This window comes from Euwallacea similis, chromosome 15, assembly GCF_039881205.1.
Source record: "Euwallacea similis isolate ESF13 chromosome 15, ESF131.1, whole genome shotgun sequence".
Lineage (NCBI taxonomy): Eukaryota > Metazoa > Arthropoda > Insecta > Coleoptera > Curculionidae > Euwallacea > Euwallacea similis.
This window is the reverse complement of record NC_089623.1, coordinates 2,033,143-2,049,313: the sequence shown is the minus strand read 5'-3', so window position 1 is coordinate 2,049,313 and position 16,171 is coordinate 2,033,143. Positions and strand designations below refer to the sequence as shown.

Genomic DNA, 16,171 nt, shown 5'->3' with positions numbered 1-16,171 from the left:
AATCAGGTCAACTTCTGCTGTAACTTTATGAGGAAGGCTAAATACAACCAATACAAGCAAACGACAAATAAGTATTGGAACGACATAATTTTTCCTCATAACTTTCTGTAAGCAGTTATGCTACAAATGTGATTATTCTAAATTAGTTCCTTAGGGCAATAAAAATAGTTATTAGTGTAGTTTTTCGTTGGTTGATTGATCCATTTTTTATTAATGGAACATTAAACCAAGCGAGATATCATGAACTTTTGACCGGCCATTTTGCTGATTTCCTAGACAATTTACTTCTTGGGAAATTTAACGGCATTTATTTTCAACAATATGATGCGACACCTCATAATGCCAGAATAAATGTTGAATGGTTAAATGCTCGATTTCAGGAAAAATGGATAAGACCGATGATTCAGTCCGTTGGCCAGCTCGTTCACCGGATCTTTCTCCACTGGATTTTTGGTTATGGGGCTACCTTTGGCCTGGGGCTAGCCAAAAAATGTCGATATTTTAAGACAAAGAGTTATAAGCACTTGCCAGGAAATTGCTATCATAAATGCTGCCCATGATATAATCAGAAGATGTCGGTTATGTGTACAACATGGTGGTACATAATGCGAATAATATCTTTAGAAATAATATTTTATGTAAACTAAGGATAGATACTTTGTTAAATGCAGAAGAAAAATTCTATTTGTAATACGTAAAGCATTGTAATAATACTCAAAGAAATTAATTTTTAATTTTTTTCAGTTTAAAATTGTTTTAACATTAACTTGTCATACATCATTAAATTCAGAAAAATATTTTCTGTAAAAAAAAATATATATATATATGGAGTTTTATTTGAAATTGTGAGGTTGACACCTGAAGCAGAAGAAGTTGAGTTAAAAAAATCAACATTGACCTTACTTAGGAATTTAAAAAATATAATTTTATTTGGTTTTTAGTTCATCAAAATCCGTTCATAAATAACTGAGTTATAGCTTCGCTCGTTTTTTTAGACACTCTGTATACAGGGTATGTAAAAAAACAATGGTACCTATGAATATTTGGTACTAAAGGGTAAAAAAAGAGAGCGACTTAGCTAAACTTACCTTATACAAAAGTTGCTTGGTTACATTTTACAGGGTGTCAAAGCCATTTTTGTAATTTTGAAAATTAGGAATAAACCTCACAGTTTTTATTTTAGATTTGAAATGCTTCTAATCCAGATATCTGTAGGTAAAGTGTACTTCATTTAACGAAGTCAATAATATCCTTATTGAACTAAAAGCTATACCTACATCTTGAAAATTACGGGCAAACTTTTTACATCCTAAAAACTTATTCTACAAAAAATTCCTATCTTTAACCGTTTTTAAGACATTTTCAATCAATTATTTCGGTACACTGTCAAAAGATTTATGAATACCATCAAGTCATTAAGGGCTTGTATGACGAGGTAGATCATGATAACAATAAGATATCACAGAGGCACAATTTTGGACACTTTTTTTAAATTTTGCAATATCATGATAAATCATAACTGTTCTAGCGAGCAACTTGTTTCATTAGGGTCATAAGTAAATTATGTAACACTTTCCCTAATGTCCCGACACAGTGAATTCACTAATATTGACATGGGGAAAATTAAGAAAACTTATATCCTTTTTCCACTTCTTCTTAAACACTTAACTTTTATTTCTAAACCTGCAACTTATATTCATACAAGCGCTTCCTCAAATTTCTATGAGTCGTTAATTTCGTATTCTGTGCAGGATCAGAAGTATACGGATAACGTCAATTTCACAAGAGCTGAAGTAAAGACTTTGGGAAATTGGTAAGAACGATCGAAGAATTGGCTAAGGCTTTGGAGGGCTCTTCCCTCTTTCAGTTTCAGAAAGTTTCAAGCTATTGCCTTGAAAAAACCTTTTAAGAAACTTAACTTTTCAAGGCGAGTATATTTTATTTTTTGGACACCTCTCAATAATGTCAAAATTTTGACACATGTCAAAGTTAAACATTAACATGTTATTAAGTTAACCCTGTTAACCGTTAATTCATCTTGTAAATTAAATGCAAAACAGCGTCTGATTATAAATAAATATTACTTAACCTTGTACCGAAACCCTGACTAAGCATTAACATGTTTTTTACTGAATTATCGACCATAATTCCTGTGTGTTTGGGTTGAAAGATGTCACGAAGGATCATTTGAAAGAGACATATTTAAGTTTTCCCGCGATGTTCGCGTGAAAGCAATCCAATAAAGATACCCACAGCAGTGGCGTACAAATATCAAAATATTTTATTTCATTCGGTTTATCTACAATGCAGGACCTAAATATCGTTTAATCACGACTAAACCCAAAGGACTGAGAGACTTCGAGAGCCTACAAAAGCCCATTGTTGGACACCAACATCGATTTGTAAATTGTAAGAATCTCTCAAAGCTCGTGAAATTTTTATGCCTGCACAACTTGCTTGGCCATTTGGCATCTCGGCACCAAAAAGGGGATATCTTGGGAATCTGGGGAAAACTTCCTGTATTGGAGGTGATTCCGCAAATCACATCATAAATCGGTTATTGGATTTGAGGTCCCACTGCGACTTTTCCGTTAGAGAGGGTGTCCCTAAAATGACTGTACAACGTTTGACCAAAAATTCTTTAACCAAAAATAAGGCAAACTTATCTACAGGGTGTCTCAAATACCATGGGATATCTTTGCTTTCTCCTAAATGGTGAGAGCTACGAGATTGGTCGAATTAGCGAAAATGCGCCAAACTTGAAGCTTAGTTAATATTCTAAAACAGTGTTGTCAACTTTTTCTTATTTTCCGAGAAATTGGGAAAAATCTGGAAAATGCCAAAATTTAATTTTCATAATAAATCAAAAACTAAAGGTTTTTCAAAAAAATGTTTCATACAAAAGTTTTACAGTTTTTTAGGCTCTTGGCGTATTCGATTTTCTAAATTTTACAGTTGGCCTAATTTTCGAGATAATGACCCTAAGTTTATTTTTTTTATATGGACTTAGATAAAAAAAGCCCCAAGTTTGACACATTTTCTCTGATTTAACCGATTTCGTAGCTATTACCGTTTAGGAGATAGAAATGGTATCTAATGCCATTTGGGACACCTTGTATATCCAGCGTTACTTCGTTTCCCCATCACAGGGTGCCAAAGTTTTCAAAATAATATAGTTTTTTCAAAATAGTCCCTAAACACTTTTGTCGATTTACACTAATTTTGAAATTAAGGGTTACTATATTAATTGGCTTGTTGAGGTAGAAGTGAGGTATTTTTTTAATGCGTAGAAACATTAATAATGGCACGTGGCTCGTAAATAAAAATATGTATTTTTGTTACCCCCTGTACGAACAACTTCAATTTTTTTCTACCACTAGTTGATTTTATTTTACAATTTTTTTGTCTCTCATCAAATTTTCGCCAGACATACAATTTCTCTACAAAAACATTATTTACAGCACTTTACAATTCATCGTTGTTGTTTACTCGGGACAAAAACATGAAAAAAGTTTGAATTCTAAATAACTACCAACTAAGATTAATTCTTATAACAAATGTTCGAAATGTTGCCCGTATTCCTGAATACATAAATAAATTCGTTTCAAAAAATTAATCTATACTTTGGGCATCGCGTCGGCCTTTTTTTAATATTGCTTTCGCAACAATGATGGATTGCAATTGTATCGTAAATCATTTCTTTGTAAAGAAACTGTACTTCTGGCAAAAATTTTATAAGACACAAAAAAGTTTCAAAATAAAGTCATCTACTGGCAGAAAAAAAAAAGTCATTCATACAGGAAGTAACAAAAATACAAATTTTTACTTACGAACCATGCGCCATTTTTGATATTTCCATTAAAGAGATTCCGTTTACGTCAAAATACGCTTATTTGTGTAGTAACCCTTAGTTCCAAAATTAGTAAAAATCGATAAAAGCGTTTAACAATTATTTCGAGAAAACGGTATTAAATTGAGCATTTCACGCCCTATAGCGGCAAAACGAAGCAACATTGGTTGCAGGTAAGTTTGCCTAGAACGCCTTATTTTTGGTTAAGAAATTTTTATTCAAGCGTTGTACAGTCCTTTTAGGGACACCCTGTATATTTACTAAAATTTTCCGTGTCAGCAGAGGCTAAATAATTATAGAACGCATAATATGGTTCTTCCATAAGCGCAGTGTAAGCGATATACTCTGTTCACATCATTTCTGTTGTCTAACGCTCTCATTGCGGGAATGTAAATTTTGTAAACAATGTAACTGTTGATCTGAAATTGAAATCAACTTCCACATTAAATTTTTTTTTTGCTATTTTGATCTCATAGAGGTACCACGAAAAGACGTTGTAAAAATCTAGTGATGATGGCAATTAAACGTGAGTATAAAAAAAAATACTAAGCTATTTTCTTTTTGTTGCAAAATTACTTTTTTTTTGGAAGTAAACTTTTTGTAGCAATATGGATTGAAATTTATTCAAAAAAATTACACCACTCGATTTTAAGTGTGTATTAGATAATGTTGTGTACAAGGAAGGATAACAAACCTACTCGTACCAAAACTCAAAATAAACCACTCAAAAATCTCTTATCAAAAATATTTGCGTACATAGATAAAATAAACCTATAAAAGAACCATTTTAACATTCAAAATTTTAATTACCAATATGAGGCACGTGGCGATTTTCCTCATCCTCGCCATCAGCGGGTAAGTGTTATCTTTATCCATCGAAATTCACCCTAAAACAAAACCTTTTCAGGACTTTGACCGAAAAAACCTTCCCAGACAGCTTCAGATTCGGCTCAGCTACTGCTGGCTACCAAGTGGAAGGAGCATGGAACGAAGACGGAAGAGGAGTTAGTATCTGGGACACATTCGTTCATGAAACAGGTGTAGGGCACGTAAAGAACGACAGCACTGGTGATGTGGCCTGTGACTCTTATCACAAGTACAAGGAGGATATCGCAATTATGAAGGATTTGGGGTTGAAATTATATAGATTTTCAGTACAGTGGCCTCGCATTTTACAAGATGGTACCCCGTTAACGTTGAATCAAGCTGGAATTGACTTTTATGTCAACTTTGTCAAGGTATGTTAAAATTGGAACGCAGCTGTTGATCGCAGCAGACGTCATTATATGTGACCTCATTACCATGACCCTGCATCTCTAGTTTCGCGATTACAGGAATTGATCGCCAATGGTATAGAACCAATGGTGACGCTCTACCACTGGGAATTGCCCCAACATCTGGAAGATTTGGGCGGCTGGCTCAATCCGGAAATGGCTGATTATTTCGGGGATTACGCCCGCATAGTTTTCAAGAATCTCGGCCCCTATATTAAATACTGGGTGACCATCAACGAGCCTGGAACCACCTGTAATTGTGGATATGGGCAGGGCGTTCACGCCCCTGGCAAATTTCTGATTGGTGAAGGGGTATACCAGTGCGCCTATGTTCAACTTAAAGCCCATGCCAAGGCCTACCACATCTATGATGAAGAGTTCCGCGAGAAACAAAAAGGAAAAGTGACCATCAATAGTGCCGGCTCTTGGTTCTATCCCAAGGACCCTGATAATCCTTTGGATGTTATGGCTGCGGAGAGGACTTTTGAATTCAACGTAAGTTTCTTAGGAATTGGTGGGAGTGGTGTTAATTTAAATGCTGCAGCCTGGTCTGTACGCCAATCCCGTATATAAGGGCAACTGGCCTGAAGTGGTTATCGAGAGGGTTGCCAATAGGAGTCATTTGGAGGGATTGTCCTTCTCCAGATTACCGGAATTCACTCAAGAAGAAATCGATTATATTAATGGTACTTACGACTACTATTCCTTAAACATGTATGTTGATTATAGTTTTGTAATTGTATAATATTCTTGATGGTTCTTTTGTTATAGGTACACCAGTAACGTAGTAGAATATGCAGACGACGGGGACATTGATACTCCAAGTATCTGGCTAGACCAAGGTATGTGTACAGAGTATCAATTTGAAAACTTTCCACCTCTGTTATGTCGTAAGGGGATAGATTTTTTAAAATCGCCGAAACATGTCGATTTTTTATCGAGGAGGAACAATGTTAACGATAATAAAGTTTATTTTGAAACTCTTCCCTGACATCTTCAAATATCGCTTCTGGAATAGTCCTGCTTGCCTCTGTGATTTTTATTTTCAAATAATGAATATTATCAGGTTGTATTTTGTAAACGACCGATTTTATATTCCCCCCTAAAATATAATCTAACGGAGTTAAATATGGTGATCTTGCAGGCCATTTTATTGGTTCTCTTCTACCAATCTATTCGTCGGGAAATCGGTCATCCAACCATTATCGCACTAGGCGAAAATAATGCCGTGGAGCTCTATCTTGCTAAAAATCTATTTGGTCTTCTCGTAAGATGTTTCCACCAACTTGATCTTCCAAATGAATTGTTATTAAAGGATCAATTACGTTTTCAAGTAAGTGTAAATACAACTCTCCGGATAAATTGTTCTCAATAAGCAAAAGTTTTATAAAAGTATTTCAGAGAATACCAGTTCAAACATTTTTTTTTGGCCACTGTGCAACACCCTCTTTTGTTCATTGACCTGACCATTAAGAAAAAAGATGCACTTTTCTGAAGCAAATATGTGGTAAAAAAAATTGGTTATTACTAATAAAGGCAATCATGGATTCACAAAACTCGATTTTTCTATCAAAATCATCGTCGTAAAGTTCTTGTACAATTTACATTTTATAGAAACGAAATTTACTTAATTTTAGTGCTCTTCGTAGTTTCATGTGACATTCGAGTTTGAAATTATGTATCACTTTACCATTTAAGATATTTGAGAGGATGGCTCTAGGGAGTAAAGTGTTGAAAAGACGCAGTGAATTCTACATAAAAATTGTTCCCTCTCGATAACAAAACCGACGTGTTTCAGCGATTTCCAAAACATCTATCCCATTTCGAGTGAATAAGGGTGGGAAGCTTTCAAATTGACACCCTGTATAATTGTATCTATAATTGCTTCCTCTGAGAGTTAAAATTCTTCAGGTACTGTGACCTCGTTTGACCCCTCCTGGCCCACCGGCGTGGCCACATGGATGGCCTCAGATCCTCCAGGTATCAGAATCCTCCTCAACTATCTCAAAGAGAAATACGCAATTGACGAGTTCGTAATCACCGAAAATGGTTGGGCTACAGTTCCTGGAGAAATTAACGATCAAACCAGGATCGATTACCTCAAGGTTAGTTTCAAAGACTTCTTAAACAGTACTTTCACCCAATAACTTTATTTTTAGGGGTATTTAAGTAACATTTTGGACGCCATTGTCGAGGATGGGGTCAATGTGACTGGCTACACTCTGTGGAGTTTTATGGACAACTTTGAATGGGCTGAAGGCTATACGTAAGAATAATATGAAGATGTTTAAAGATTAATGTTGAAATTTGGATATTTTATATAGGCAAAGATTCGGTATTATTGACGTGGACTTCGAGAGCCCTGAGAGGACCAGGACTTACAAGGAGTCAGCTAAATGGTACAAGAGAGTGATTGAGGCCCGGGCTATTGTCGACTAAATTAATGTGGTTATTGAAACGGTTTGTTGTTTAAACTAATTAAAAAAAATTGTTAAATTGTGTTCTTGATTGTTTCTTTCTCTTAAATTATGAAACTAGAAGCTGAAGAGGGGAGGAATAGATTTTCTGCAAATATTGTCTTAAATTTAGTGTTTTATTGATTATACAAATCAGCTTATTGTGTGCAATTTTTTCCAAATTTCTTAGATATATCGTAGATAACTTTTACCTCTACAATTCAAATTGGTGCGTAAAATTCGCCTTCAAGATACTTATTTGCGAATTCGAGCTGTCTTGAGCTACTGAGAAAAGGAATATTGTTTCATGCTTTATTTTGCTCATACCTTTGCAAATTTTATCTAAAGATATTCGCAATTTGACTATCTCATTTTGCATTTTATAAATCCAATTTAAAAGTTGATAAAAGTTGCGAAAATAGTCCTCAATAGGTTTACATTCCCAGGACAAGGTCGCGAACAGTTGTTACTGTTGGCTGCGTTCGAAATAACCACTTCTGATACCATTACCCATAATATAAATATTTTTTATAATTTCATTATAAATATTTATTTTATTTATCTGTAAACCAACCCCAATTTTGTCCTCTAGACATGTTAAACTACATAAAGTGGTAGCATGCTCATGGCGCTAAAATTAATAGTTTTTCCTTTGGTTGAAGTTAGGAGGTTTCTTGAGTTAACTCCAAGGGCCAGGTATATTTAGGTCTGGATATCTCGACACATATTTTTTGTTGCAATTCAAATATAAAATATAAAAATAGCAAAAACCATCCCTCAATTTTTTATTTATCGATTCTTTTTCACTATTGTTTATTATACCATTTTTCTGCATCTCTGAAGTATTTTATACAATGTATTTCAACCGAACATATCAACCACAAATTACTTCATAAGGTGCTTCTTCAAACTTTTCAAATTAGTGAGGTATACGCGGTTGAACAAGGACAAGATTAAATTTCTGCTTCAGGTAACCTCTTTAGAAGTTTATTCTAAATTTTAAAGCTGGCGAGCTACGAGAGCCTAAGGAGGGAAAATATTAAATATTCTAAAATTTTCGAATTCAGTTTTGTTTGTAAAAGAATTTAGCTCACTGACTTTAGCTCACTATAAATTCCCCTACAAACTACTTTCTGAGAAGTTTCTGCAAAGTTTTGAGACTGGCGAGTTGTATGCACCTGAAGAGAGAAAAGACAAAAATTTTACATAAACAACAAATTTTAGTCTCAAATTTCCTCTCCAGACTTTTATTTGAGAGTTAAAGAGCGAATTTTGCTTACTGGAAAGAGATCATCCGCCATTTTGTCAGGAATCTTTTGTGTGCATAAATTTTTCTTCTTGAATTTCTGTTTGGAAATTAAACATTATTTATTTTATCACGTTATTTAATTACATTATTCCAAGACCTTCTTAAACTCTCAATTATTCTCCTCACTAATTTTTTAGACTACAAAAAATAAATTACTAGATAATAAACACACACACACAATATATACACACTTCAATTCAAGATTTCTCCACAAAATAATCCTTAAGCCACTGTAGGAAACTGATCATAGTTATTAAAATATCCCACAAGGGCGTCTGGCCTTTGCACTCTACTTTTACTGCCGAAAATCCTGCTATACCTAACCACTGGTCTGTAAAAGAAGTCGAAGCCATCGCCATCAAAGTCGACAGCCTGCCTCTTTGAGATGTGATGTTCATTTGCGAGGTGAGGAAGGTATTCTTCTGGAGTTAATCGTTGAAATAATAATAATAAAGTATCCTCGTCTCCTGACTTCTGAGTAACGTATTTGGAGGGACGAGATTGCACCATGGTGATCGTCAAGAGAGTCAGTATGGTTATCTAAACAAAAATTATAGTCGAAAAAATTCTTGAAAAATTAAAAACTTATACCTTACCATCATCATCTTGATATTATTTGTTTCTGCACACTAATTTGCACTATTGAGATAGAAGTTGCTTACTGATTGTGCAATTCCTGTTACTGATGAGTTTTTATAGTAAACGAGATTTTATCATTTAGGTGCTAATAGTGTTCCCATGGCGTAAATGTATAGAAGAATGTTATCGATCTAGAACACTCAAATTACGAGGATAGTCCCAGAAGTATCCGACCTAACACTTAAAAAAAAATGGAAAATATTACGTTGTTTCTCAATATAGTCTCCTTTGAGACTGACACACTTTTCTCAGCAATATTCAATTTCGTCTACACCCTATTGATAGTAAGAATGTTTCAAAATAAGTATCAATCTCGGGCTCCACTTCTTCATTATTGACAAATCTCTCTCCACTGAGCTATTTTTTCAAATTTGGAAAATGGAAAATAATCTGAGGGGGCCAAATCTGGCTAATAGGGAGGATGAGGAAAAATTTGAAACCAAACTGATTAATTTTAGTCATCGCGATGATGGAAGGGTGGACTGGTGCGTTGTTTTGATGAAACAAAACTTTCTTTTTCGCCAAATGCGGTCAATTTTACTTAATTTCTTCGCTCAAATGCTGCAACAAATTTGTACAATATTCTCCGTTTATTGTTTTTCCTTCGAGAAGATGGTCAATAAAAATTATCCCACGTGCATCTCAAAAAAATTACGCCATCACTTTTCTTGCAGAAACTTTTTTGCCTTCTTTGAAGCCGATTCTCCCCTTTGAGACCATTATTTTGTCTGCTCATTTGTCTCAGGTGTGAACCATGTTTCATCCATGGTTATGAATCGACGCAGAAATTCGGCTTTATTGCTGCGAAGCTTTACGAAACACTCCCTTGAAACACTCTCACGGCGCTGTTTTTGTTTAGTTGTGAGTAATAGCGGCACTCATCTTCCGCACAATTTTCTCACATACAATTGTTCGATTAAAATATGATGTACAGCACTTTTTGAAATATCTATCATGTCTGCTAACTCGCTCAATTTTAACCGATGGTCTGCCAATACAATTTCGTGGATTTTGACCATAATTTCTGGAGTGGTCACCTCATAGAGTTGACCACCGCGGAGTTCGTCTGGGCAGCTCGTACAACTGCGTTTAAAGTCTGCCACCCAATATTTTCAGTTGTTAACGAAGGACCAGATTCTCTCAAAATACAACCTAACTCCGTTTTAATGTTAGATGAACTCACACCTTTCAAATGAAAGTTGAATCAGGTATCGATGACCAAATTTTCCATGTTCAGAGAATCTCTAAATGCGTTCACTAAAAACGGCTCCAAAACAAACATAAATCAACGTAGCACTCTTAACTTTGGATATAAGCGTTATAAGGTTAAGTCTTTGTAATATATGAAATTTTTTAACAAAAAAATCGCCATCTGTATGTCAGGTCAGGTGCTTCTGGGACGATCCTCGTACGCTTCTTTCGTGTATTTTTACACAATAATTCTTACAATAACCTTTCCCATAAATAAAAATTTGTTTAGTTTCTATAAAGGTATAGCCAGATTTATTAAAAACTGATTCATTTGTATTGATCGGTACATTTTTCAGAACAAAAAAAACCACTGCATTTTACTCAAAACTCTTTATTACACACTTTTTCCACAACATTATCCGTAGAATCCAAATCCGGGTCGAAAGAAGCCACCTCCATAACCATGACCACCACCATATCCTCCGAAAAATCCTCCTCCGTGTCCTCCATATCCGTAATACCCTGCAAAATGCAAAATTAATATAACGACTGATCAATAAAAAAATATTGAAGTTGGCGTATCCAGAAAAAAACGTAAACGTAGGACGTTGATTAACCCATTTGCGGTTTACCACCAAACACCTGACCGACAACACATTAAGAGATGAATTTATCCAAGACATGCCTGTGATATTTCAACGTCTACTTCAAATTTTTTCTATGCTCACTATTTATAACTATTTTAATGATTTATATCGAATTCTTACCGTGACGATGTCCCCCAAATCCACCACCGTAGAACCCTCCCGGGAACCCTAGACCACCCCCGTAGAACTGCGGGTTGGGGTCAGGATCAGCGGCAGGTAATGGGGTTGCGGTGACGTAGATAATCGTCAGTAATAAGACGAAAAGGATCTGAAGGAAGTTATGATATGAGTTTGTTCTGGGAAAAACCAAAGGACCGAAATATTAATAAATTGAAATATTCTTACCTGAATAAGTTTCAGCATTTTATTATTGTGTTTTCAAAGGATTAGAAATCACTGAAAGCAGTATCGAACAATTTGGGTTTTATAGTCGAGTTCAAGACCAAGCGGCCGGTTTTTGTTAATTTGCTGAAAATCCGGGCGTTATTTAAATTCGGTCCCTAATTAGCAATTATATTACATAATATACTTATATTTATGGCTATTTTATTCAGCTTTATAACAGCCGGATGTAGGAAAAAGGGCCTTGCGGACAAGCATTTAACGCAAGTTAATACCAATTATATGGATATATTTAGAACATAATCTCATATACAGAGTGTTCTTTAATGTGCTAATATTTCAGGGTGTTTGCTCAGGCCAGTGTCGCAATTGCTCAGGTTTTTCGATATTATTTACGAAAAAAGCGGTACGCCACTGATATTTTTTCGTGGGAACGTTTTCTCTGATTAGGTTGGTCAATTTTCCATGAAAACGGCTCTTGCGCTTTTCGCATCAGACGAGCAGTTCTTGATAAAAACAGTAAAAATCTTCTTAATTAATTTGTTTATTTTAAGATTTTATTATAAGTCATTATTTTATATTAAATATAAAATATCTTATAGTTTATTATCAGAGACCTGTTTCATGTAGCGTTGGCCAGCCTCATCAGAAAAAACATTCCAGCGAAAAAATGTCAGTGGCGTACCACTTTTTCCGTAAATAATGTTGGAAGACATGTATGTAGGGACGCCGCTGGCTGAACAATAGGATTACTTTCCTTATTAAAATACGGGGTTTTAGGTCCTATGAACATGCATCAAAATTGAAAGCAATATCTAAAGTACTTTCTGAGGACTTTAAATATGACTATTTGAAAAGAAAAATTGCAACAGCCTGTAGCTAAAAATTTGGGACATTGCAGACATATGTCCATGTGAGTTTTGCTTCATAAAATGACCTGAAGAATCGCACTCTGAAATTTTAGCACGACATCAAGGAACACCCGGTATAATATGCAATAATAAATTTTCAATGAAATTTGAATATCCCGCATTTTACGTGAGTGAAAAACGGCCGTAAGGTTACGTCTATCCTTCTCTAGCACATTTAGAAAATGCATAGCCAAGGTACTATGATATTGCGTAGGTTCGCAATATTCAATAATATGACAATACCCAATGAAAAAAATCAGTTTCCAACCTTTTAGAAGTATTGGAATCGGTCTTTTATTAAACCTTATATTACTCTAAAAATTAAGTGAGATGCATATAAGAATTCCTGCAGGTAAATTCACTACAATGAGTAGCAAACTAAAAAACCGCGTAATATACAGGATGTTCCATAAAAGAAAGTGGAGTTTTAGCATGCGAAACATGATGAACATCTGACAGCACTAAACATTTTTGTCTGACATGATGAAAGCAAATTAACGAGAATTCCATGTTTAAATAAATGGTCGTAATGAGCGTGTATTCCTGGGATTTTCTGTTTGATGTTTAAGCTGAAGTGTGTAAATATTGTCTGACCTTTGTGCACTTAAGTGGGCGCTCTTCCTAAGTATGTCTTTGAAAAACTGGACTATTCACTCATTTCGATTAGCGTTTGCAAAGATAATTCACCATACAAAATACGTACGCATTAATAGCTATCCATCAGTATTAACAGTCGAAGATTTGAAAACGTTTGTCCTCCAGCCCACATAAAAACGCAATTGCCAGATAAACTCTTATCCAATATTCGAGAAACTAGCTAATCAACAATTTCGCCATGACCAGATTTCTTGTACGTATATTTAAATAATTATAAAGTAAACCAAATTTTAGCAATAGACCCTTTTCAGGCCTTTCTTGTCTCCACCTTGTTGGTTTTCGCCCTATTTCACCAAGCGATATCATCACCAGTTCCACAGGATTACTCCCCCAATCATGCAGGACCGGGTCAGTTTGGAAGCGAACATTTCGGGCCTGGGAAGAACCAACATACAGGTAACTACAATCCATTAACGTCTTGTTACATTTAACTATGCAGCCAAGACCCGTCAGGCTTACTTTTAAAATGTCTACGTAATTACCTTGAGATTAAAGTTGACCAAATTTGTAGGTCCGCCGAGTGGACAGAGGCCAGATTGGAACCACGGACATGGACACGGTAACCACCACAATCATGGAGTTGGGTCATCTGGGCCGGTGGACATTGCTCTGTATAACCACTAATGTTAAATTTTTACAATAATAAAATTATCTTTTTGACGGATTAATTAGTCCCAATAAAGCACAAAAGCGTGCCAAAGCGCTGAGCTTTAAGTCACTTAAAAAGTTCTTAATCACTCAAAAGGATTCATTTAACATATCATGTTCTATTTAATACTGAAAAATTGTCCAGTTATGTGGTCAAAACTTGCGATAAAACCAATATTTGTCCAGGAAACTATATCAAAACAGCGTGTGATATGACTGTTATCGTTTTGTACAGGATTGATATGGGAGTCTTAACAACGTGTAATAATAAATAATTCCATGGGAAAATTTCGATCTTCCATTTACCCTTAATTGACTGCTAATCAATACTGTAACAGGACACTGATTCTAAAATAAGATGATGTTTGATTGGGTAATTATCGTAGTACCAGCAAAAGTTATTGATTTCCGGATACTTTCGAGACTCAATACTGAATTTTAGAAACTATTTTTGATGGCATTTATTTGCCAAATCTTTTACTAAATGATGGTTAAACAAAACGTGTGGAAATATGACTGTTACCAGATAGCGCATTTGAATTTTCACACGAGTATGACGACAATGAGTTAAAGGACGCATTAACGCTTTTGTATCATGGGCAAAATCACAATAAAATCAACAAAAGTTAAAAAACTCGCAGAAACCTAGCAATAATACATTGAAAGGGATAATTCAGGTTAATTCAGGTTAGTTCGAGGTAGGACTGGTTACCTCGCTGTTACCGTGGTAACTTTAACTAGGACAAATTCGGTATCTGGGTGGCATTTAATTTTTACCAAACTTGTTTAAACACGTCAATTTTACCCAATACACTTTTTGGTAGTGTTTTGATGCTACCAATGTCAACCCCTTAGCTAGAGCGATAGTTATCCTCACCTAAGTTTAAATGGAAAGAGAGTTCAAGTGATACATTATTTTAAAGATCTTTTTGACCTGACTCTATTTATAGTATCCCAGTATAGGGAAAAATAATCTCAGAAAAGAATCAAAATTATAAAAACGCAAATTATTATTTGTTTTAACTTAGCATCTGCTCGAAATGTTCACCGTTGACTTCTTAGCACATCCCTAAACAATGATAAAACTCATCTCTCACATGTTATAAAGTATTTGGAGTGATTTGTCTGATTGCGTTTCTTATGCGTTCTTTGAGATCGTCGATGCTACGTGGTTTCGTATTGTAAACATTAAATTTCAGATATCCCCATAAAAAGAAATCGAGAGGAGCGAGGTCGGGAAATCTCGGCGGCCATTCTATTGAGCCTCTTATTCCTATCCATTGATTTAGAGAGGTTTCGTCTAGGTATAAGCGAACATTCCGGGCAAAATGTAGCAGTGCTCCATCTTGTTATAACCAAATCCGTTCATCCGGCTTGCCTGGATTTACTTCACTAGGGAACAAATTAGATAATGTAGGAACTAGTTCGTCTTGAAGAAATTCTAAATATCGTTGGCCATTTAAATTTTAATAGAAAAAAATATTGGTCCAATTATTCGGTTCCCTATGATACCCGCTCAAACATTTGTTTTTAAAGGGTACCGCGTGCGATTTTCTCTCGTCCATTGAGGATTTACTACTGATCAATATCGACAATTTTATCTATTGACATGTCCATTTAAAGTAAAGATTGACTCATCAGGAAACAAAATCCATTCCATCAATATTTCTAATTGATTAACAGCATTCATAGTTCTTTTGCAAAATTCAATTCGTCAATCTCTATTATCCTCAAACACTTGATGTATTTGCGTTTTACAATGTTGGATATTTTGATTTTTCAATATTTTCAAAAAGGATCTATCACTGATTGAATTTTTAGGAGCTATATGTCGAGCTGGTGTTATCGTTTTTTTTTTTCAAATACCAAGAGTGCGTTAATTTTTGTATCTTCATCAATTTTTTAAGATCTGTTTCTAGAAGTATTTTCTCTATGGTCTCTAATTTTTTTCTATTTTACTTATGGTCTTTTAATTAATGGGTGACAAACAGGATATTTTTGTCGAAAGAATTGAATAACTTCATTTTGTGTTTAAACTCTGTCTCTGTGCCCAATCATGATTCAAATTTAAATTTTATGAGATCCATTTAAATAAGGCATTATTCTCAATTTTTGCAATTTAAGTGAAGCACTTCTTTTCTGTATTGAACTAAATGAATGAAATTTTTTAGAGATGGAATACTCAGATTATTGTGATATTTCACATGTTTCATGAAAAAAAAATTATAAAAAAAAAATTTACGAAGG

The 16,171-nt window shown here is 34.7% G+C and overlaps 2 protein-coding genes and 1 long non-coding RNA gene across 3 annotated transcripts; 2 read left to right on the top strand and 1 right to left on the bottom strand.

The window, feature by feature from the left end:
* The first annotated feature begins 4,605 nt into the window (after nucleotides 1-4,605).
* LOC136413807 (myrosinase 1-like) lies at nucleotides 4,606-7,742 on the top strand. The gene is made up of 8 exons (XM_066397522.1): nucleotides 4,606-4,705; nucleotides 4,758-5,088; nucleotides 5,185-5,619; nucleotides 5,669-5,838; nucleotides 5,896-5,966; nucleotides 7,036-7,229; nucleotides 7,284-7,390; nucleotides 7,449-7,742. The coding sequence occupies exons 1-8, from the start codon at nucleotides 4,665-4,667 to the stop codon at nucleotides 7,561-7,563; spliced, it is 1,464 nt and encodes a 487-aa protein (XP_066253619.1). The 5' UTR covers nucleotides 4,606-4,664; the 3' UTR covers nucleotides 7,564-7,742.
* A 3,392-nt stretch (nucleotides 7,743-11,134) lies between these two features.
* Nucleotides 11,135-11,729, bottom strand: LOC136413694 (uncharacterized). The gene is made up of 3 exons (XM_066397376.1): nucleotides 11,712-11,729; nucleotides 11,487-11,634; nucleotides 11,135-11,241 (listed from the first exon to the last, which is right to left on the bottom strand). The coding sequence occupies exons 1-3, from the start codon at nucleotides 11,727-11,729 to the stop codon at nucleotides 11,135-11,137; spliced, it is 273 nt and encodes a 90-aa protein (XP_066253473.1).
* A 1,587-nt stretch (nucleotides 11,730-13,316) lies between these two features.
* LOC136413732 (uncharacterized) lies at nucleotides 13,317-13,940 on the top strand. Its single transcript, XR_010752493.1, has 3 exons — nucleotides 13,317-13,469; nucleotides 13,528-13,672; nucleotides 13,788-13,940. It is a non-coding gene; the product is annotated as an uncharacterized lncRNA (long non-coding RNA).
* Nucleotides 13,941-16,171: the final 2,231 nt, after the last annotated feature.

What these genes read in the sequence shown, in the direction of transcription:
- LOC136413694 (XM_066397376.1), bottom strand. An exon ending in ATTTGGGGGACATCGTCACG is followed by an intron (nt 11,242 to 11,486) that starts GTAAGAATTCGA and finishes TGCATTTTGCAG; the next exon opens with GGTATTACGGATATGGAGGA.
- LOC136413807 (XM_066397522.1), top strand. Translation starts at nt 4,665, where the DNA reads ATGAGGCACGTGGCGATTTTCCTCATCCTCGCCATCAGCGG. An exon ending in GACTACTATTCCTTAAACAT is followed by an intron (nt 5,839 to 5,895) that starts GTATGTTGATTA and finishes CTTTTGTTATAG; the next exon opens with GTACACCAGTAACGTAGTAG. An exon ending in GAATGGGCTGAAGGCTATAC is followed by an intron (nt 7,391 to 7,448) that starts GTAAGAATAATA and finishes TATTTTATATAG; the next exon opens with GCAAAGATTCGGTATTATTG.